This window comes from Cebidichthys violaceus, unplaced genomic scaffold (genome assembly GCF_023349555.1).
Source record: "Cebidichthys violaceus isolate CVI_PGR_0920_01 unplaced genomic scaffold, fCebVio1.0.p SCAF_25, whole genome shotgun sequence".
In the NCBI taxonomy this organism is placed as follows: Eukaryota; Metazoa; Chordata; class Actinopteri; order Perciformes; family Stichaeidae; genus Cebidichthys; species Cebidichthys violaceus.
The window spans coordinates 6,099,700-6,123,317 of NW_027176428.1; the positions used below are offsets into that span (position 1 = coordinate 6,099,700).

Genomic DNA, 23,618 nt, shown 5'->3' on the forward strand with positions numbered 1-23,618 from the left:
TAAGCTTGTGTAAAATGTTCCCAAACAAACTACCCCATCATTATACAACTTAGCTCTACATAACATAACCACGTTGTGTATCAAGTTTCTCTCTCCAAGAGGATCAACAAATGACACTAGATTCTGCACCACACAGGCAGCAAATGGCATTCACGGCACAATTCACTTTTATTCAACACAGAAACCATGTATACAGGTAAAACATCCTCAGCCTCAACTGAGTAGATAACACTGGCTCACGTCATGGGATGGCTGCTGGTGAAACTGTTAGGGGGCAAAGCAGACAACTGCACTGAAACTCACTGAGGAGACGACTTTTGAAAATCAAAACAGCTGAATGTATTTAGCTCCACATTACATCTCATGCATGACATCAAAAATAGTATTTCTGATATAATAGTTTCATCAACAAAACACGGACATACCCAATCTCAAATGTTCGACAGGCACAGACACTGAGCCAAACTACTGCTCTGGAAAGTTAAAGTTTAGAATTGGCTTCAGATTACATCGGGTGAATAAAAAAAAAAAAACATCTTATATCAAGACCTTTTGGATGCATTTCAGTCATTAACACATTCTGCAGTTTAAGTGTTTCATGTGTACCAGTAACCCCAAACATTCACCATAAAAAGATGTATTTCAGAACTATAAGCTCTGATAGAGATTTCAGACATGTGGCTGGTAAAATATTTCTCTTTTGAAAACATCAGATATCACAGAACAAAGTCTTCCATTCATTTTCTGGCAGTTTATATGTTTTAAGTCATGCCGTCATAAAATCTAAATAAATCAAAATGACTGACATAAAGCTTTAGTAGGGAAGGCTGGGGGTTAACGAGATATATATATATATATATATATATATATATATATATATATATATATATATATATATATATATATATTTGATGGTGATTTACTGACGTGTACACCTCACTGCATCAGAGACACACAAGCAAACTGACACCAGTCATCAAGAGAAAGCAGTCACAGCTGTTTAAGGTTTTTCAACACATGACATGAACACGACTACAGAGGTTCAGTGACACTAATGTTTCAGGAGTGATCGGTTTTTTTGTTTACATCATTGTAATGTCACAGATACACACTGAGGATATAGACCCATCTTTGTTGCTTTGCTGTAACACACTTCCTTCAGCAAAGACAAGATGAGCCACAGCAAAGCCTGCTGCAAAGCAACATCAAAACAATGCTGAAAGGTTCAGAACAAACAAAAAGTTCCCCTACTAAAAAAACTCTGCTGTAAACTGAAGACTTCTTAGAGGTAGGAAATGGACATGGAATAAAGTTCCCAGGAAATGGCCTTCCACATTAAAACCTGTGATAATAAAATATCATCTTTACTAATCAAGAGGCCCAACAAGTACTGCCTACGGAGATACAGAAAAGTGTTATAACACCCTAATAACAAACAATCCAGCAGTTTAATTGCATTGGTAGACTGAGCAGTTCATAATTAAATACTGGCCAATTATTACAGATACCAAGCATCAAAGAATCAGGTGCAAACCAAATATGTTAAGATGTCTCCTCATACAAGTTATTAACTTTATCTTCTGTTGTAAAATTATAAACAAATTTAGAAAAATCAAACCCAGACCTGGAGTTGGTTCAAATGTATTTAATTTGAGTTCAGTTTGAGGGGTTTGCAGCTCCTATGAAGACTGGGCATCTGTAGGTTATTACATGAACAGGCAAATTAAACTTTTACAGTATGATTAAGTTGCAACTCTTTATGTTATAGGGAATTAAAGGCCACATGGGAAAGTCAGGTTCTGCAAAATTGTCCCTAGTTCTAAACCTCGATGGCTCGTTTGAATTTTAAGTTTACTACAGGCTTTTCAAATACCCAACTTCACACTGATTACATTTCCAATTGTTAAAACAATGAGCTGCAGCTGCCGAATAAATTCATAATAAGTGTTTGAGAGCTATGCCCGTCTTAACATCCAGCGTATAATGGGCCTCATTAACAAGTGTGAAGATATGTGACGTCAAATCCTTACAACATATAAGGACTAAGGTGCAATAACCCAAATGTGGAGAACACAGAGGTGCTTCATACGAGATTAAATTTAGAATTACCAGTCAGTTCAGTTGAGGTCACAAGTTATAGGCTCACAGGCAACACCATGCAGCTAACATCTGTTATTGAAACAACCTCCACACTCATACATTACAGTATATTAACCTGAAATGAGACTATTGTGTGGAATCATCTACAATAAACTATGCATATTTATTGTTTAGACACAAATCGGAAAATACCAAAAGTTGATTTTTGAAGAAAAAAAATTGTAATTAATCACCGTTTCTGATCATCAGCTAGGTTCGTAAGAGAATGAGTTAATACAGTTTAGCCCGACCATGTGAGCTCTAATTTTAAAGTTTCAATTCAAAAAGTATCAGCCAGCTTCAAGGTCAGGTAAATCCACAAGTAGATCAATAATTATTGGCCGTTATTGTGACATTTTATTGTAATTCAATGCTTCAGAATTTGATTTCGGGATTGGTTTCTGGCATATTTTTGCTTGACAATTCTCCACCCTAATAGATTAAGCTGTAACGCAAAAGACAATGTGGTAACTTAACTAGTTGAAATATAAAGTAACATAACTTGAGGAGTTGCATAACAAAATAAATCCTAAAATGATGTTGAGGATGTGCCTAAAAAGAATATTTGAATGGGAGTCGCAGACAGGTCGTGAGCTGTTGATGGTGAAGATGAAAAAGAGTTCACAGCTCATTGATGTTAAATTTAAATCCATTTTCAGAAAAAGGCAGAAGTTGGAATGACAACAATGTGAACACCAACTTCACTATTTTACAAGTTAAAAGGGGCAATTATTGATAAACTTTATTTGTTTGGGACACACCGAATTCAACTTTTAACCATCCAGTCCATTTTTTGCTCTTAAAAACATAATAATGTATCCACAGCTCTGTTTTCAAACCCAATGACTATTTGCACATTTTAAACAAAAAAAAATGAAAACAAAAAAACAACAAACAATACTACAACAATAATTTTCTGTAGCTCCAACTCATTCGATTATTTAATTTAAATTGTACGTATTCACACAGACTTGATTAATGAAAGCCAATTTGTTACAGTGGTCGCTTGTTTCTTTGATTTAATGTAACACTTCGTGACTACAGCAGGGAAAGGGCTCTAATTTAATCAAAAATGCTTTTCAAAATACATCTATAAGAACAAAATGTGCAAAAGGTCCAGGGGCCCAAAAAAATCTATTTGATTGAACAAACAGAAAATCATGTCATTAGTGTTTAGTCAATCATACTGTATTTACAAGAATTTATATTTACAGTGTCAGATTTTCTCCGTGATGCATTGATGTTATATTTGAAGTATCATTAAACCCATACAGTATGAACACTGTTCTTCACCGTTAAGAGTAAGATATTTGGGGAGCCCAGGCAGAAAGTTATGACCATATCTACACTGACTTCTTCTTACTTCCTGCTGATGAAGGCAATTTACAATAAAATACATGACTGCGAGTCAGTATAGTTGTACATTTTGAGAATAGTCCTTTAACAATGAGCAAAACCTAACCCCGGGCTTCATTTATCATTTCTTGGGTTTATAATAAATATATTTTGAATGGATTGATGGGAGCTAAGCTGACACAGCTCTTTCCCTAAAAGTGCCAGTGAGATGAGCAGAGAGAGAGAAACAGAGGGAGAAGGATGAGGAGATGTATGGTTGTGAGGTCACTACCAGTCTGCATTATCCCAGGTTTCCTCAGCAGGTTTCGTGGGACTCTTCTTCGTCTTACCCTCTGCGTTCTCCCAGTTGTTGTCCCAGGCCTCCCAGCTCTCCTCTGTGCTGTGTTTGTTGTTGGACGCTGCTTCGGAGCCCCAATTGTCCCAACTGTCAGAGCTCTTCTTTGCAGAATTATCCGCGATGGTCCAGCTGTCACTGCTGGGTGATTGCTTGGCCTTTAAGGAGTTGTTGCTGCCAAAGGTTTCCCAGAAGTCCTTTGAGACCGGTTGGCTAGAACTGCCCTGATATCCCTCAGTGGCATCCATGTTCTGGTAGCTCTCTCCGGTACACCTGAACACATTCAAAACACCATCTTCATGTTGCCTTGCATTCATTCACACAGTACAACAGATTATGTATGTGTATTTAAAAAAAAATAAACATTAAGTTGTTATTACCCATCCTCCGGTTTTCCCGAGAAGAGATTTGTCAATTTTGAACCAGCTCCCTGAACCTAAAGAAGAGACAAGACTTTTAAGCAACCGTTACTGTACATGTTCAAACATTGTGACTTTGTAAGAAACAAATGGTATTTTACTTAATCTGAAAATTAAATCCAATGGTAAAAACTAATGGTGGTTGAAAGAATAACTGCAGGAATTTAAATATCTAATCTAAGTCCATAAACAATCAATATTAGCTACACAACAAATGAAAATATTATTCTGCGTTTCTAGTTTTAGCAACAGTTGGAGGCAATAATAGTAAAGCTGAAAACAGATGTTTATTTTCTAACACCAAGTACTCACCACCAGATTAAAAATGGCAGCAAGAAAAACGAGAGATGACATTAAATTAGAATTGTTCAAACATTCATCATCATAGCAAAACCAGTCTCCTTTGAGGGTTCTGATGGTGGCTGAGGCTGGCTCTGCAGTTTCAGCTTATTTTAAATTAAAAGCATGGGATCAGCGTTGCTGTTCCCGGCTCAGGAGACTGGTTTAGCATCTGTACAGCGTGGCAGAGGTCTGCCCATCCTACCTTGGTTGCCAGCCCATTGATGCCAACTGCCATTTCATCTAGAAATTTGCCATCTTTTACCTGAATGAGCCAAATTATTAAAAAAAAATTTTAAAAACAACAATATCCATCCATTGGTTAACTTACAGTGATAAGCAGCAGTTTGGTTTTGATTGTGAGAAAAGTGATGCGTTTTGTTAAGGGCACTGATAATCAACATGAGAAAATAAGTCCAAAGTAAAGGAGCTATAACCACTGAGCAAGAGAGCAAGAAGATTGATACAAAAGTGCTTACTATAGATACCGTAAATCACAAATGCCAACTGTACATTAGAGGACAAAAACATTTAGTATAAAACTAGTTTCTCTCAGTCATTGGCCTTTCCAAAATACATCAAGTTTTCTTATAGCTAAACAGGACTCATTTGATCTCATTGAAGACACATCCAGGACCGGCTCACTTGACAGTAAAGAGTTAGAGCAGTTATGTGGAAACCACTCATCATGACCTCGGGATTTGGGTTAAAAAAAGAAGCTTTTTGTGATGCAAATGCTTAAACACACTGGATCTGCAAAGCCAGTGAGCAACTAACTGTCAATTGAAGAGCTACAGGTTGTGTCATTTCATGAAAAACATATGGACCAAGACTGTGGTATTTTAACTTTTAACATTGATCAGTGAAGCTTGACTTTAATTACAAAATTTAAACTAAAATCGTAATGCCTTGATATGAGGCATGATATCTGATTTGGATCCTCCAAATGTTTAAATGTACTTTAAGCCTTGTCCAGTGACCGAAAGTTCAATCTGACTCACATCCGTTCCCAAATAAACAGTTCACAGCTGTGTGCTTCTTCAAATCCCATTGCTGAGTCACTGGAGAAATCAAAGGTTTGATTTGTTTTTTTGCATCTTTAAAACTGCAGCTTTTGTCGTTTAATGTAAGCTGGCATAAAGCAGATAAACTGACACAGACAAGCAGTGCAGAAAATAGCACATTCACATCTGAAGCTGTTTGTTGTCTCTGAAGGACTCTATCCCACCACCAAATCTACAACTTCAAACATCAATGTTACCTTTTCCTGGGTGGGTTTGATAACATTCTCATTTAATGTCTGTCCTAACTCTGCAGCCTAGTTGGAAGTCAGAGGGGAGAATTCACTTGAATGAGAAACAGTTAAACATTCACAGTAGAGCAAGACACTGAGCTGCTTGTTCTGAAGTTGCATGAAGTGACAGTCATTCCCATTCACCATGACACTGAGCAAGCACTAGAGGGTGTAATGGTTAAAAAAAAAAAACTTCTTTTATGAGGCAACACTGCATACAATTTTTGACTGTGTAGTTTGGTGAAACACTAGAAGATTTTTAAGTCTTCGACTGTATTCCAAATATTAAAAGACAACATCTTTGCTTTTCTACTCTGCCTCCTAAGATAATCAAAGAAACGTGCTACATATAGGATTTATGTTGTAACTCACACGGGACTCTATGGGTAATACTGTCCTCCAATCGTGAGCATGTATTTGCCCACCGAAACGCACAGCCGGCCAATCAGGATGTGCCTACCCGGATTGTGTGGGCCCCACAGTATATAAAGCAACACACACAGCTGTCTGCCTTTCTCTTTTCAGTATACAGCAATTCGCCCACTGACACAGATGGAGTCACCACTTGAAGAACCTTGTCAGTAGCCGTCATGTTCCGGCCTCATCACTGGGATGGATCTTCAAGAAGCCTGCTTCAAGTGCCTCGGCGCAGAGGACGCTGAGAGCGCTGCCCCCAGCCTGCCCAACGCTGCACTAGATTCAATGCCAGCAGCAGTGGGATCACTTTTGATGCTTCATGGGAAGGATGGCAGACAGCTGTGTTATGTGTGCTGCTTTATATACAGTGGGTTCCACATGTATTCGGGTAGGCACGTCCTGATTGAATGGCTACGCCATTATGTCCAGTAGAGGGCGCCATCTGTGCTAGAACTAGGATTACAATATTGTAAAATTAAAATTGTCATTAGGATTTTTTTCTTGTTGCCTTATTTATAGAAAATAACACAACAGATGAGGCGCAAACAAATACCAAATGATGCTCTGCATTGATTTTGATTAATGCCAAACTTAATTGTTTTTAAATACCATTACACTTCTACGGCACGGTTAGCAGTCAACACAAAAACTGCCATGCATAAATGGATAACCGACTATCAATGGATGTGAGTGAACAGTTCATAGAACAACATTTCTGTATTGGGGGTAGGAATTAAAGTCAATCCCCATCTCACAATACAGCTACAAACTGTCTTCCACAGGTTATCCATAAACTCAAAGAATAAGCCCCAAGAAAAACACAGTATCCAAGCAAAAGCACGTGAAGATGGTGTTCACCATTTTGCAAAAAAATTTGTACTGTGAAAAAACAACAACTGACAAGCTAACAAAAATAAAAGAAATGGGTAATGTGTATCTTTAAAAAAAAAAAAATGATGATGCAGAAAAGCGCCATGCACCTATTATCTGCTTTACCGGTTCTGGGGGTGCTTTATAGCCCTTTAACTACATCCAGAGAAGGCAAAGAGATATTAAAGTAGTAACACAGTTATTGCAGCTTGACATTTACATTATATGGTAAAAGATTTACCAAGCAAAATGGCACACATTGTTTGAACACTACTAATTCCCTTTAGGTATAGGGGTCCTATTCAACAAAACAGAGCTGTCAGAAGAAAACTTCAAACGCAATCCCGACAGACGAAAAGTAGTAGTACTGGTAGCAGGTTACCCATGACTATATCAGTCTTACCTTTAAGGTTGCTTGGTTTGCAAGTTTAGATGTCTATAGGAGAGGGAAAAGACAAAAAGATATATGAATGACCTCTTTATTATTTATGAGGGTTGTTTTTTTAGATTGTTTGGTTTTTATTTTTTCATGCAGAAAAATCTGAAATTCCATACAGCACAAAAACAATAAAGCATTTATCACATATACACTTACATTATCTTTAGCGATAGTAGCAAACTTGCTAGCTCCAACAGTGAAACTGCTCCAGCCCTGCAAAAAAAATAAAATTTTAAGTTGCCACGGGGGAAGAAAAATACACTAAAAAGTGCAAGTGGACAAGAGATATACATGGTGACCTACTGAATAAATAGAAGACATGGCATTGTTGATGAAGTCGTCCTCTTTCTTCTCTGGGGTCACTGTGTTGCCAAAGCCAACATACCGATTCTCTTGATTCCCACTATAGCCCCCTCCACTAATGAAGCATAAAGACACATGTAGAAATAAAACACTTAAGACAAAGAAACCAACAGACAAGTGCATAATAAAATAAATGTAGAGAATGTGAGCCTCTCACCTCTGATACGAGTTAACATCATCACTCAACCAGTCTTCAAAAGCTTTGTCGCCAGGTTTTGCTGAGCTTTGTCCCGGTCCTCCAGAGCTGTTTGACAGAAGCATGAATTCACTGCTTTAATGCTTGTCCTGTAATCTGCCATTGCCCATAGTGTGAGTGTGTTAGAAATCACTTTTACCGATGAGAGGATGAAAGGCTGGTCTTGGGTTGAGGAGATGTCCAGTTTCTGGCAGGGGATGTCTCAATGGACCACTCCTTACCCTCCGCTAAAGTTGCAACCTGTTATATACAGGATGATCAAAATAAGACACCTTCACAAGCTAGTTATCTCAAAGAAGCCTCAGCAAAACTAGATCCTTCTGCCAATAGACAAATTGAGCAAAGACCTATACACCTGCACACCTCACCTTGTCTCTAAAGAGTGCAGCAGCTTTGCTGTTGTATTTCTCCTGTAACGTCCAGGTCGGATCATAATCATCTTGGACTTCAAGAAATAGACGGAATATTCCATTTCCTCCCGCTTTCATCTTTTCAAGTTCAATATCTTTCCACTTGTCCATGGTGACAGAGCGCACAAAACTGTAGACAGGGCAGAAAAGATACATTATCAGGCTGTCCAGTATTTTCAAAAGCATCAACACCATAATACGGTCCACTATACTCACCTGAGATGTACTCCCAGGCCTCTGTGCTTGCCAGAGCACTCAAGACAAATCCAGATCCCATAGGTCACACTGACCCATTGAGGGTTAAAAGCACCACACTCAAAACATAGCTGAAAAACAACAAGGCCCGTTGGACAGTTAACACATTTACACATCTCTGGTCCCGCATTTATAAGGAAAAAATCTACGGTATACAAAAAGTCCACTAACCCCATGCGTTTTAACATTGTACACAATCATTTCACACTGAAGTGTCAGTTAAATAAATAGAATATTACATGTATTCATATTGTGCTTTAATTTTTAGTTTAGGACACATATCTGTCAAATATTATCACCAAAGATGCAGGCCAACAAGATGTCCACTGGCAGTGAAATTCAAACCTAAAATGACCTCCACCATTTTATTTGATCGTTGATGAAAGCGGAGAAACTTTGTGAAGGAGAGTGAAATGGTGCGACTTTGCAGGCATCCCAAACACCTGCTACCACCAGCTATGTGGATTATAAGGGTCCAGTGATGGGACACTATTTTGACTAAGAAGTGACGGTTAGCCATATGAATAGGTTGCTGTGATGGCTTACATTATTCTCGTCTTGGGTTCTCACTTCCTTCAGAACTCTTCTGGTCCTTGGACTCGCCATGTTGACCCACACTGAAAGACAACGGTAGAGGACCTTCTTAAGTAAAACATTTAGTTACCAAAGCAGAGTATGAAATCATCTGTATAGATATGTTCAAAAGACACAAATACTCCACTACTTTATATTACCAAGCTACATCTTGAAAGAAGTGCCTAAAATTTAATGAAATCATATCACTAAAGCACTATTTCACATACTGAAATTATACATTCCTATTGTAGTGTCTCTTAAAGAAAAAAAGCCCTAAAATAGAAGTGACATCTTTTGTGTTATATAACAGAGGTCAGATTTAACTTGTGAATTTTAACCAGGCTCTGGTTCAAAGCTGATAGCAGTGAGAACTGTTTTGATGTCGTCATCTAAAACAAACCTGGACCTGCTCCAAAGACAGCAGGAGTGTTGGAGGTGAACTGTGCCTCGCCTTGAAAGTGGATGAAAGCAGCAGGCAGGCTGCGGCCAAGGGAAGCGGCAAAAAACTGCAGTAACACCTTCCCAGGATGATACAGGAGGTCAGCTTAATATTCATCAAAACGTAAGCTCTTAAAACTAGGACAGCAACTAATTATTATTTGTATTATTAATACATCTTTGGAATATATTTTTGATTACTCTAATATTAGCGTGGTGTATAAAATGTGTCAAAAAATACCAAAAAACAATTACAGGGTGATGTCAGAGAACAGCAACAAATCCTCAAATGTAAGAGGCTGTCACCAGCGAATGTTTAGCCTTTCTGATTGATAAATGATTTAAGATTGAATTGATGATTGACAATTGTTGTAAACTAATTTTCTGTTGATCCACTGACTAATTAACAAACTCATTGGTCCTGAAATAGCTGTGAGCTCTTACTCTTTTTGAGCAGTTATAACACATTCACTCATTACACTGCCGTAACCCCTACATAGTGGTGATGTTCTTTTTTTCTCTTTGTTGACAAAGATTAAATGAAATGAATCTTCTCTTTTGAACATATCAGTACAGATGATTTAATACTATGCGTTGGTAATCCCATGAAAAGACTAAAACCAACAATGAATTAATCCTAATAAGAAGTCTATGTAGCCAAAGCCTAATACTGTATATATTATTCCTCCTTGTCATAGACCTCTAATGACATCCAAAAACTATGAAAACACATCAGGAAGCCACACGTTACACTGGGTGACATGTCTTCAATGCCATGTACATGGACACTTTAGTTTCCTTAGAGCCTATCCTACACTGACCTACTGCCAAAAACCACTGAATATGTATTAATGCACGTCCCTACCAAATGCACTCTTAACTCCTGTTTAAATAATGATAGCTAAAATCTAATCTAATCTACAGTGCCCAGCGGTTTTAGAAACAGACTTAGCGTTTTTTCTTTTAAGAAAAGTTATCATTTTAAATATTTACATAATCTATAAGAATGAATGGGCCTGGGACAGAGAACCACAGACGGGGCAAGAAATTCATAAATGTATTAGAATAATGCATGGTTGGTATTTGGTCTTTTCACGATAACGATAAAAAAAAAAATATGGAAAAAGCCAGCTCCACCCTTTAAACTCAGGTATTGAACTGAAAAAGATGTACTCTACTAAAGGTGGAAAGAAAAGAAATCCCCTCACAATTTTACAAAGCCCAATGTGACATATTCAAAATCAATGTTGTTAGACCAGCAGTCCAAAACCCAAATATATTATATTTACAACAAAAGAACAATAACCTAATTCATTTACCATCTAATCATAACAGCAGTCGTTTAAAGATACCGATGTTACTATAAAAATAGAAAATGAATCACAGAAACAGTCCAATACACAGTGCAACGTCTGTATTAGGGTGGATTGGAACTGTACTATTCTCAGATAGGTGTGATGTTTTCACAGAGAGGCCCTCTTCATAAGTCCATGCAGACATTCAGGTGAATATGAGGGTGAACGTCAGCAAAGAAAACTCTCACTCGACTGGTGCGTTTACATTCTTTCAACCAGCTTCATTAGGAGACACAATACAACAGGAGGAAACGTGTCTAGCCTCTGCCAAGCTTTGGCACTTTTGAGGATTCCTAGGAGCAAATTGACAGACAACTTGACAGTCTTTATGGGTATTTTCTATGAAAACACACTCAGCTTTCATTTGTCCACAAGAACAAGGATGTTGTTTAAGCTAATCAGATTTGTTTTAGTTTAGATTTCCTTGAAGCAAGGCCTAAATGCAAATAACCATGATTATAAGACAGAAGTCATGGTGACATCTGTCTCTTAATGAAATGAAACCACAAATGTTCCACACAGAAGTGCAGTCGTGTCAACGCTCCACGTAACAAACACTAACGTTACAGATGTCCGTGGACATTTAACGACACACGTAAAACGTTAAGACGCCGTTGTCGTGTTTTACTTCGGCTTATCATTAAACACGTATTTGCCCCATGGACACTTCACCAATATTTTAAAATGTAAGTGAATTGATGTGGTGACTAACGACAATGCTAACGTTAGCTGTCGACCGAGCTAACTGAACCGTTACCTGTCTGTGATTGATGAACAACGAAGACGTTGTTTTTTAGAAGGTCTGCTGCTCCGCCGATAAACTCTAAGAAGGCTTTTCTTCTGTGGCGGAGGCACAGCAAATATTTTACTGTCACAGACTGTGTCGGGTCAACAGAAGTGTATTGTAACGATAGGCTGCTGATGTTAAGCACCGGTAGCCATGTTCCTGTTTGCATACGTTGGCAGTGCAATGCATCATGGGAGTCCGGATTCCTCTTCTTCGTGTATATTTTCTATCGTCCTCTCTCTCTGTTTTCTCTCTCTCTACCGCCTCTGCTGCTTCGGAGCGTGAATGTACACGAGAAGATACACAATCTAAATTTGGCATCACCTGTCATTATCACATCTTCAAAGTAATGTCTTTCTCTGAGCAGAATTAGCAGACATTTACACATTTCGAGGCTAAACTGAGATAGCTTTCTCCTGAAACTGAAGCAACTAAATTAAATTCAGCCAATAATTGTATTAATGCCAACTATACTTATCCCACTTATTTGCCTTATGTAAAGCACTTTGAATTACTTCTGCATTTGAAAGTTCCTATTATACAAATACATTTGCCTTGCCTCTTTTGTGCATTTACACAAACTGTATTGAAGTAAAACTAATAAATACATATAACAGATGTGAACTGAAACTTTAGGTTTCACTTAAATCTATTAATCTAATCAATCTTGAAAACAACAACATTGGAACATCTTGAAGTGATGACCAACAGTTTACAGTCTGTACATATCATGTAGCCAGCAGTGTCCCCTGTCTATGTAGCTCAGCACCCACAGTTGTTTTCTGTGACTTTTTAGTTTCTACCATCCAATAAAGGTAAACAGCCAAAAATGTAATCTTAAAATGATTTTAGTCAAACTACAAAAAAAGAATAACGCTTTAACACACAGCTGAGAATTGTGGGATCATTTTTTGAGATGAGCTAGCCAACATGGTCAACAGCCTCTAAAGTGGCTCATTTTAAACTCAAGCACTTTCCCAGGAATGATTTTAAGAACTCAAAGTCAGTCTCCAAAACTTGTTCCCCCGCGACAGTTCCTGGCCCCACAAAGTCTAAACTGAATTCTTATGGTAAGCATGGTAGCAGATTTGATAAATAATAAATATCAAGATATGTAAAGATTATAACTAATTAAATTATGACTTATAAACCATATTAGTTCAAAAGAATGATGGCACTCAGTTTACGCCATAAGCCACCAAACAGAATTTAACAGAAGATTCCATTTTGGACACCACCCAATTTTGAAAAAACAGGGAAAACTTCAAAATTTGATATTAACCAATTGAATCTTAATCTCAGGGTTATACGGAGTTCTTCTCAAGGTGTACAGGGATGTATTATTTTATATACACACAAATCGAATGATCAAGTTCTTTATAAAGAAAAATGTATTTGACTAACTATATAACTAAACTACTACACAAAAAATAAATAAATAAACGATCAAATAAACAAAATGGATGGAATGAATAAAGAATATAATGAACAGTACAATAAATAACGATAAACCACAACTAAATTAATGGGATTATATGTGACCAGGTAGAATCAGTGAATCAATCCTTCACCTCTGTTGTTCTGTGCTGCGGGTGAGATACAACTAGCAGGAAATCCAGTTTATATGGCAGGAAACTACAAGAATTATAAACAGACTTTCATGAAATTAACACAACTTTATAAAATCAGAAGTTTTAATATATGTATGTATATATATATATATATATATATATATATATATATATATATATTAAATGTCCTCTATGACCTGATCGTAACCCAACAGTTGGAGTTATAAAACATTATAGGGTCAGCCGTAACAGGTGGTGTATCATGGTTGATCCAAAGTCCTGGGCGTATGATAAATAATCACTTAGTGTCCTTTGGGTCATGAGACCAGTTCCTGAAAGAAGTTTATTAGTTGAGATTGTGATATCTGTAATAAGTGTAATAATCTACTAATGTACACTAATATTGTCATCACGTTTGACATTTTACTCATCAGACCCATTTTAGGAAAGAATGGGAGCAATAGAAAATCAAGAACTTTTAGTTTTACTTTTAATGTTGTTTAATAGTTTTAATCTCAGATCAACTGTCATTTTGTGAACCCAAAGCAAAAGTAATGATGTTCATGGTGCCTTTTATGGTATATTATTATGATTTGAGCGATGCAACATGTAGCAATAATAATATTGTAGGCATTGAATATTAAATTAACATGAAAACTCAACGTTATTGTGAATAAAACTGTAATTTAACAACTGCTATGTGGCGCAGCATTTACTGCCTGAATGTAGCCTTCATTTTGCTTTTGTTGTGTCAAATTAATGCAAACCTCTGTTTTACAGCATCCTTATTAATCTTTAATATACCCTAAATTATGCTCTTGAAATCTGCCTTCAGAGATTAAACACGACTAATTTTGAGGAATCTGAAGGATTAAAGTACAGTCTGATTGGGGTTATGCTCCTCACCCAAAGTCATTAGTGGCTCTTATCTGATAAAAATACAGGTATAAAGTTGTGTTCCTGCTGCTGGGGGAGCAACTGTGAGCTGTCCATCGTCATGAATGTGTCTACAAGTTTGAAGGTGCGCCTGCCGGCGTTCGTGCTAGTGTCAGAGGTTGTCATGTTAGTTCTTTATGCTGTTTTTGTCACTTATGATGATAATGCCAATGCTAAGCTGCAAAACAACAAGACCAACCCGATGGAGAACTCTGTTTATCAAGACTATCCCTACTTTGCTGATGTGCAGATGATGATCTTCATAGGCTTCGGGTGCCTGCTGGCCTTCTTCCGATTCTATGGCTTCAGTGGAATGGTCTTCAACTTTCTTACGGCTACATTTTCGATCCAGTGGGCAATCCTGATTCAAGGTTTCTTCCAGTTTTACTATGCTGGTAAAATTCACCTGGGAGTGATCAACCTGCTGAATGCAGAGTTTGCCTGTGCTGTGGTGCTCATCTCTTTCGGAGCCGTGCTTGGCAAGACCAGTCCTGTTCAGCTCCTGGTCATGGCTTTACTGGAGATCCCTTTCTTCGCTGTGACAGAGTGGGCTGTATTGAAATATATTAGAATCACTGATGCAGGTGGCTCTATTCTTATTCACCTGTTTGCCTGCTACTTTGGTCTAGGGGTGACATTTGCACTGTACCGCCCAAGCCTGAATGAGGGACACTCTAAAGAGATCACTAGTTATCACTCTGACATCCTCTCTTTAATGGGAACCTTGTTTCTCTGGGTGTTCTGGCCTTCATTTAACTCTGCTCTGACCTTTAAGGGGGACGATCAACACAGAGCAATACTCCACACTTTTTTAGGTCTAAGCTCATCCACTATCACCGCCTTTGCACTCTCAGCAGTGTTCAATAAGAGAGGCAAGCTCACAATGGCTGATATTCAGAACGTGACTCTGGCAGGTGGCGTGACTGTTGGGGCTTCTGTGGACATGATGATTTCCCCTGTAACCGCGTACGCCCTGGGCATCATGGGCTGCACTGCTTGTTTCTTTGGATACAGGTACCTGACCCCCTTTATGGCCCGGCACATGAGGATCCAAGACCAGTGTGGTATTCACAACCTGCACGGGCTCACAGGCCTCATATCATCCACAGCAGGGATCTGTGCCATCCTCCTAGCCACTGAGGAAACCTACGGGCCCAGCATGTACCAGATCTTTTCCCATCGTGCTCCAGCTGAGGGAGATCCAAAGCTCCTGGAACTGCAGAGGCTGATTCCTGGGCTGAAGCCGGGCTTGGGTCGTACTGCACAGGAACAAGCTCTTTACCAGGTGGCAGCTATCTTCTCCACCATCGCAGCATCTGCTGTTGGTGGGCTGCTCACTGGTTGGATCATAAAGCTGCCCTTTATGGCATCCCCTTCTGACAAGGACTGCTTTGATGATGAGCTTTTCTTTGACATGCCCTCTGACTTTGACCGTTTAAAAGAGCCCAAGACCTCCATAAGCTATGAGGAAAAGATACAAATGAGCTCTATGAACACAAAAGTCGACACAGACAGGCAGTAATTGTGAATCATTCCATTTTTGAATTATAGCCATTACTATTGTTTCAAAGTTGAGATATTTTTCACACTTGTTGCAAGAGTTTCGGATATATGATTTATCATCACTCCTGATGGAGAGATTTGGAATTTGAGCTAAAACATTCACTGAACCTATAAACATCAGCCCCTCACCAAAAGCTACTGTTTACTGTTGAAGTTGAAGTACTGTATGCAAAATGGCAAAGGGCAATTAATAATATAAAATGTATTTGCTTTCACATTATATGTAAAAAAGTTGTGAAATAAAAAATATTTTATAAATTGCACGTTTTCCTTCAGGTTATATTTAACCCATGATCAAATTAAATCATTGGCATCACTTCATTTTTATCCATTTGATCTTACATTTTATAATTCATTTTAAAAATTGAATTGGTCAACATTGCACTTGGGTTTGAAAAGCTATAAGCAGTTAGATAATCTTTTTTCGACATGCATCATATCATTTGTGTTGTATATCTGATTACAGGGCTGGACTCCACAGAATCCACCAAAACAAGTTGAATTGAGCATCCCTTGAAAAGGATCCTTTGCAAGATAGTAATTACACTGAATATCTAGTGCTGCTAAAATGGAAGCAGAAGAAAAGTATAAAACATGACATTTTTAGAGACGTTTTTGATGGTAATATCAAGTTTAAAAACTGTGCACTAAGACTTAAAACAACAGTTACAGTCAGGTAATCATCCCATTGAATTAGATTTCAAATTCTGAACAAAAGAGTCTCCTTCTCAATTGAGATTGTACTGAATAATGAGCATTGGACCATTTGATTAAATGTAGAGAGAATCACGTATCATATGATGTCTACTCATCCCTATGGTTATGTTTAACTCACTAGGAACCAATCACTGCAGTTAAACATACATTTTTTGATGTATAAACTATGGATTTGAAACTAATGTTGTAAGTACATTTGAATCCATTGAATCAATGTCATTGCAAAACCATTTCAGATACAGTATTTCCTTTTCTTTTTTTCAATATCACATCTGGAGTTGGTTTCTTTCTTACTATAATACTTACAATCCTGTTATTCTGTTTGAAAAGCTATTGCTACCAGCCCTATCAATAAAGTATGTCCTGCTCATCCAAGCCAAAGAGTGTAAAACATCAAACATATGAGATATCGTTATATAATCTATAAACACCTGCTGAATGCCAAATCTCCTGCCAACTTCTCTGGAAATAAAGGCAGCGCAAACTATTCTGTATTTGATTCCTCAATTACAAGCCCCCTATCTTATTTACTACTTTGTTTATCTGTATTATTGGGCCACCTAAGTGTTTAAGTCCACAAAGAGTGTGTTGTGTCCTTAAGAAAAAAGATAACACCAGATACCAGATAACATATACTGTTAAGTGAATGCCTACATGCCAATAGTTACAAAGGTTGAGGAATTTCATCACCACACTCTCTTTTATTAAATTATAGGGTCAACAGTGGGCCTTATCTAATCATGGACTATGGGAAAGCAAAGCTCTACTCAGGGTCCATGTAAATTGCATTTGATATAAAGTTCATAACACTCACAGATTACTGATAAACACTTTGATCATCTTCTTCATGGAAAAGGATAAAGCATAAAGAAAAATGGATTCAACATTCTGATTTAGTTACATCAGCTTTATTAAGAACCTCACACCACTGCGAACATGACTTGAAATTTGACCTCTAAGTGAAAATGATGGACCATCACAGTAGCCTCTGTACTGTGTGGTTGAAAACAAAGATTTCAGTTCAGATTGATTGCGTCAATTTACTCACCTCATTATCTACATTGTTCTAATAATTCTTAACATTCAACACCTGTAGGCTATATTATTGATGTGAAAGTGTAAAACGGACGTATGATCTTCCGCTCTGTAAGCTAACGTACCTGCATTGTATTTTTGTCACAATTTTACAGAGCTCACCACTGACGCACTAAAAAAAAAGGATAAATGATAAAGGCCTACTTTAAACAAAGTTGAATTTTTACAATCTGTTAGATGTGCTTATTATTGCTGTAATCCTTTTTGTCATGTCAGATATGACAGGTTGAAACATTAAGCAAGCAAGTGACAGGAAAGATTACAGGAGCTGGCATTTACAATACAAATAGTTATTTATGACAAGTCAGATATTGATTAGTGGGAATGTAATTTGAAGTCCCTTTCTACTCAAAACGTACCAGCAGGATATTGTTACATTACAACAAGCATTGAAGCCAAATGTGATGAGAAAACCTGAAAAAAGAAAACAAACTTTTGGGTGGAACATATCAGAAACAAATTATTGTTCAAAGCAGAGTATTTGTCTTCAAACACGTCAGGAGGGGATCTTAAATAATCAATGGGTATCATTCAGTAATGACACACAATTAATAAATCCCAGTGTGATTTAGCAGAGAAACAACAAGTCAAACATATATTTGAAATAATTAATCAAATGCTTTGCTCTTACAGAAACACCAAACAAGGCAAGTCAAAGCAAAATTATGAATATTCTCTCATACAACTAATAAAATTCAGTTAGTGTGCATGAGTGGTATGACATGCACTACTTAGCTGCACTACTTAGCTACACAAAGGGATTGTCATTTTTGATGACAAACAACAAACAGTGCCATCCTGTGGTGGCAGGTCAAGATGCACAATGAACATTTAAGGCATCTCAAAGATGGTTGGCGTAGCCCTCTCCACTGTCTGCAGTGGTGACGGTTTTGGTGCGCTGATTTTGCACAGAAGCATACAGATCAGACATGGTGGAGACACCGTCAGCGTTGCCTTCATCCTCCTTGTCTGACTCCGGCGCCTCCTCTAAATGAACTACGTCTGAGTACTGTATCTGTGGAGAGACACGGCCAGACTGCTGCCTGGGAGCCTTCAGGGTCAGGTTGGCATAGCAGTCCTGAGTTTTGGACTGGAGAGAGAAACAAAAAAAACAATAATGCAATGTCTTTACACAACATTATATGTACAGGACAGGTTTAAAGAGACTTATAGCAAAGTTATCGAATGTAATCCAACACAATCCTGGCCTTTCCTTACAAAGGCTCTCTGTATCACATGTTCAACAGATGAGACCTCAATCTTTGAAAAGGAGTTTAAAGACTCTACCTGTGACTCAGAATTGACTCTATGTTGATCCCTCAAAGATGAAGAGTCTTGAGGTTCAACTTCTGTGAACAAAGCCGTGCCTGTGGAAAACAGCATCACATTGTAAACATACACAGATGAAGGCATTGAAAGAGACACACATGTACAATGCACTTACTTGACTGCAAGCCTATGTTTCCATAAATAGGATTATCTTCCATCTGCCTTTGGCTCCGTCTTAAATTGGACATACAAGGAGGATAATGTGTTTTATTGTTTTCAGTTTGGTAATAACTTCTGAAAAAGCAGACCGTTAAAGAGGAGACAAATCTGCCTTTTCTTTTGAACAGTGAATATATATATGATACATACCTTTGTCTTGTCCTTGGTTTAAATAGCCCTTTTCCTGTTGCAGTATAAAGAAAAATACTCTCAGCATCAGATAAAGAATATGAATTTGTGTTCACTGGATTTTTCACAAGCAAATAACTTATTTACCTGAGGAACATTTTGATACGCAGCAAAACATATTCCAACACAGTGAGAGGACCAGCATTATGATGATGATGCCGAATATCACCTGTAGGTTAAATGGAACACCCAACAAATCCCAATCTAAAGAGAAAAGAAAAAATAAGGATAATTTATGATAATTTAATAGTCTTTCAATAATAGTATGTGTTGGATGTTTTTTCCACAAGAAAGTTAAGCCATAAAAATTCATAAAATCGTATTGACAGGTCCCGCATTGAAAAATCCAGAACCTATGAATGCAAATATTCTCATTTAAAGAAGTTTAAATGCAAAACATGAGATGTCCATTCTCAGTGTCTGGAGGCTTAAGTTTCTATTGTATATCACACCTAACCACATGTATATGAGTTTTGAGGAAACCAAAGCACCTATAGAAAACCTTTGCAGACACAGAGACAAAAACCCCACCTGCACAGTGAGGTGACAGTACTAACCACTGAACCACAGTATCTGCCAACACAAAATTAAATAGTATATTTTAGAAACTATGGGAAATGTTAAGTTTATTTATAGAGCTCATTTCACTCACAGAGACCGCCGAAATAGCACAATAATAGTGCATATAAGACATTGAAAAAGCTTAATCGATTTTTAAAAGGAAAAAATATTTAGACAACACTGTAAATTTAAGAACACTGAAATTGTGTCCACTGTCACAGTCTGTATGCACACATCAGTTTAATTGGAAAAATGTAATTTAGTTTTTTGTTCACCTATTTTCAAACACAATCCATGTCTGAACCAATACCCAGCCTCATTATAAGGGCAGGTAAGTTGTAATTCCCTCATTTGTTTTTGTCAAACCTGGGCCATGTAGTCTTTTGGTTGGGTTTTGTCACATGAACTGCAATGCTAGCTAAAACAAGGTTCGACAAAAAAATAACTTAATGCCTAACATTTAAAGGAGTAAGTGTCAGCAGACTGTTTCATTCCCTGTTTTGGAAAACAAGGCAATAAAACAAATCATGGAAGCAGATTTACACCACCTACAGAATGTCATCGGAGCTGCTCAGTGGATCTGCTCAGTCGTCTGCAGCAGAAGAAGAGGTTTTAACTGATACATTATAGCACACGTGAATGTGTGAAATGTGTGATCGCACAGTGCAGCAGGTTTGTGTTTCAAGAATACATGCTCAGCAAACAATGTTGGATGCATTTCCTATATTAAAAAACATTCGCAAAGCCTTGTTTCAGTGCAACTCACTGCAGTAGACTATTCTGACGTTTCACTGAACCTATGTCTCGCTTGAATAAAGTGAGAAAGTATTCAATCTCTGTTTCTTCACCTTCACCACAACATTAATGGAAAATGCTTTTCAAAATCTCATTTTTGTCCCAGTCACTTTTATTGTTTCAAGCTATGTCTCACTGCACTCTCATACTGTTCAAACACCATTAGACACAAAATCTAACAAATGAATAGATACATATATAAATGTATTGAATTGTTATTTATTATTAAAATAATAAGTAATTAATCATATATTAGCAACTAGGTAAACATATTTAAAATGATCAGGAATTACTTATTCATTAAATTGTGAACCAATTAAATGCAACAACAAAATGTTAAAAACAGAAACAGAAATTAAAATTCCAGTATATAATGTATAATAGAATTGAACTGAATAGAAATTGAATAAATCGGCCCCATCGTGACGATACAAGCTATTTGCAGTGGTGCAACCCTATACCCCATAATTATTATATACAATCATGTTGAGATATACATAATTATTCACATTGTAGTGGTGTGATAATTGGTCAAAAAGTGAAAAACATTCTGTGCATGACGTTGCATGTCGTCGCCTTTGGGCAAAGTAGCACAAACCTAATTAACCCACTGAGTGATACCTAAACATGCATCTGTGTTTCACTGACTGTCTTCATTAAGTTACAGTTTCATCGGAGAATGGAATAGTTAGACCACATTGTTACCATGGTAGCATCCAGTGGTGGAGGATTTATTCAGATCCTCTACTTCAGTTAAAGTGCTAATACAACATTGTAAATATACTCTGTGACATGTAAAAGTCTAAAGAAAAAAATCTGGAAAACTTACATTTCCTGGGAATAGACTCAGCTCTTCAAAAAGAAAATGGAGTGAGACCTCTCTAGTTTCTACACTAGCAAATGTTACTATGTTACCTACGTATTGTCGCCGTAGTATCAATGTTTTCTAAGCTGTACTTAATGCAGCTGAATGCGGCATATGCCATAGATGACCTTTCAAATCACACATCAACCCTTATATCAAGAATGATCTCGATAAAGTCTCACATTGGATGACATTTTCTAAATCTTTAATCAAGACTTACCACCTTGTTGTGTCTCATTGCAACTGCTTCCCATGGCAATGAAGCTTCAATCAAGGACAATTCCCTCTGTCTCTCTCTGTGTCTCTCTTACTATACTGCAAATGTGACAAACAAGACTACGGCAACTGTTGCATGTTTACCCTCACACGGTGTGATGCATACTCGAGAGAAGAAACAGTTTTTTCAAAGGACTGTTAACACGTAGCAGGATGTGTGCTTTTGCAGAAAACCACAAACTTTCTGTAGACTGAAAATAACATCAAAGCATCATGAAGTGAGACAGTGAACCTCTTTTGACAATGTTAGGGAATATTATAGGTAAAACAACCAATTTTCACATAAATTACCCTGAAAATTCCTTTCAGTATCTTTGAGAAAGTAAATTGTCACTTTCATTGGCTTGTCTATGCATACTATTTATCATTTTGTCATGTTTCAATATCTCATGAGAGGATAAATCTCCCCCTCAACATTCAAGGAAACAGGATAGATTTAAATAAAATGGTGCATTAAGTCATCAGCTTAGTGCTGTTATCGCATATCTTGTTATAAAGCTGTAAAGTCAGCCATGAGTTGCTAGGACAAAAATATACCAGTGACAATGACTAAGACTAAGTGTGAAGAAAAATTCCATTATCAGCATCATAAAACGGAAGTAAACCTCTCTCTGTAGCTGGACCTGCTAAACCTGGGCTGCAGCCGGCCAAACACACTTTATATTTGTGAAACAACTGAGATCTTATAGGAGATTGCCAAGATATCCCCAAAGATTATAGATCCATTAATGGCTGTGTTTACGTGCAATCTAGTGTCCTGGTTTTAAGTCTCGTCCTAGTTTTGACCACATTGTGGATATAATGTTTACATGGACCACAGTTAAACCACTGGTTATACAGCCCCTCTGTACGCCTGATTGAGGATGAACCAAATTTTCTATTCTCTAGACTTTACTGTCACCTGATGACCTCTGCAAGGTGACTTGAGATGCATACATGGCAGAGAATGATCAGAGAGACGAGGGGGTGAAAGGTCACAAAAATCGTAGCCACAAACACACAAGCCACTGCTGATTTACACCAATAAAGACTGCTCGTCTTTGAAGATGGATTGAAATGTTGTAGTTTGAATAATGACTGAAAACAGCAAAGCCTTCACTATTTAAATCACATAAAGTTTCTTAATTATAAAATGTTTCTTACATGCACACTGCACCCTTTTCCAGATTTGATTTGAATGTCAATTCAGTGAAGTGGCGACTCAGACCTGACACATCCAGCTGGTCCCCAGGTCTGTTTTTACACATCCCACCCACCAACACTGGATGACTGGCTTCTTGTCAGGTGTGTGGGCAACTTTAGGTCAAGCCATGTCCATCTTCACAATATGATACACGCAGTTATTTTAAGAGATGGATGTGTAGAAGAAAAAGCCAGGGTATGTGTGAGTTTTTAAGGATTTCTCAAAGGAAGCAGTGGACACACAAGAGTGTAATTATTATATTCGACATGATGGATTCAACAGAGGTTCTGGTGACAACGTGCTCTGTATTGTGACTCCATGATCCCTAATCTCTGCCCATTAAATGGGTTTATGACACTGTGTGAAATCAAAGGAATAGTTAGAGAAATAAA

General features: G+C 37.5%; 2 protein-coding genes and 1 pseudogene across 9 annotated transcripts; 1 reads left to right on the forward strand and 2 right to left on the reverse strand.

Moving 5' to 3' along the window:
• Positions 1-144: 144 nt before the first annotated feature.
• Positions 145-12,143, reverse strand: arfgap1 (ADP-ribosylation factor GTPase activating protein 1). 7 transcript variants are annotated; one of them, XM_068720003.1, is made up of 13 exons: positions 11,958-12,143; positions 9,378-9,448; positions 8,793-8,902; positions 8,535-8,706; positions 8,306-8,406; positions 8,128-8,214; positions 7,911-8,025; positions 7,764-7,820; positions 7,572-7,604; positions 5,849-5,905; positions 4,793-4,852; positions 4,210-4,265; positions 145-4,102 (listed from the first exon to the last, which is right to left on the reverse strand). In XM_068720003.1, the coding sequence occupies exons 2-13, from the start codon at positions 9,435-9,437 to the stop codon at positions 3,763-3,765; spliced, it is 1,248 nt and encodes a 415-aa protein (XP_068576104.1). In that variant the 5' UTR covers positions 9,438-9,448; positions 11,958-12,143; the 3' UTR covers positions 145-3,762. The 7 variants fall into 7 exon arrangements, with proteins under 7 accessions (XP_068576104.1, XP_068576107.1, XP_068576106.1 ...); XM_068720006.1 differs by lacking the exon at positions 5,849-5,905 and adding an exon at positions 7,295-7,324 and having other exon boundaries at positions 4,210-4,259; XM_068720005.1 differs by lacking the exon at positions 5,849-5,905 and adding an exon at positions 7,295-7,324.
• Positions 12,144-14,550: 2,407 nt separating this feature from the next.
• On the forward strand, positions 14,551-16,318 carry LOC137879364 (ammonium transporter Rh type B pseudogene; annotated as a pseudogene).
• A 1,348-nt stretch (positions 16,319-17,666) lies between these two features.
• Positions 17,667-22,123, reverse strand: LOC137879511 (signaling threshold-regulating transmembrane adapter 1-like). Of its 2 annotated transcripts, none has more exons than XM_068720275.1 (6): positions 21,991-22,123; positions 19,634-19,750; positions 19,508-19,541; positions 19,314-19,372; positions 19,157-19,236; positions 17,667-18,959 (listed from the first exon to the last, which is right to left on the reverse strand). In XM_068720275.1, the coding sequence occupies exons 1-6, from the start codon at positions 22,019-22,021 to the stop codon at positions 18,711-18,713; spliced, it is 570 nt and encodes a 189-aa protein (XP_068576376.1). In that variant the 5' UTR covers positions 22,022-22,123; the 3' UTR covers positions 17,667-18,710. The 2 variants fall into 2 exon arrangements, with proteins under 2 accessions (XP_068576376.1, XP_068576375.1); XM_068720274.1 differs by having other exon boundaries at positions 21,988-22,123.
• Positions 22,124-23,618: the final 1,495 nt, after the last annotated feature.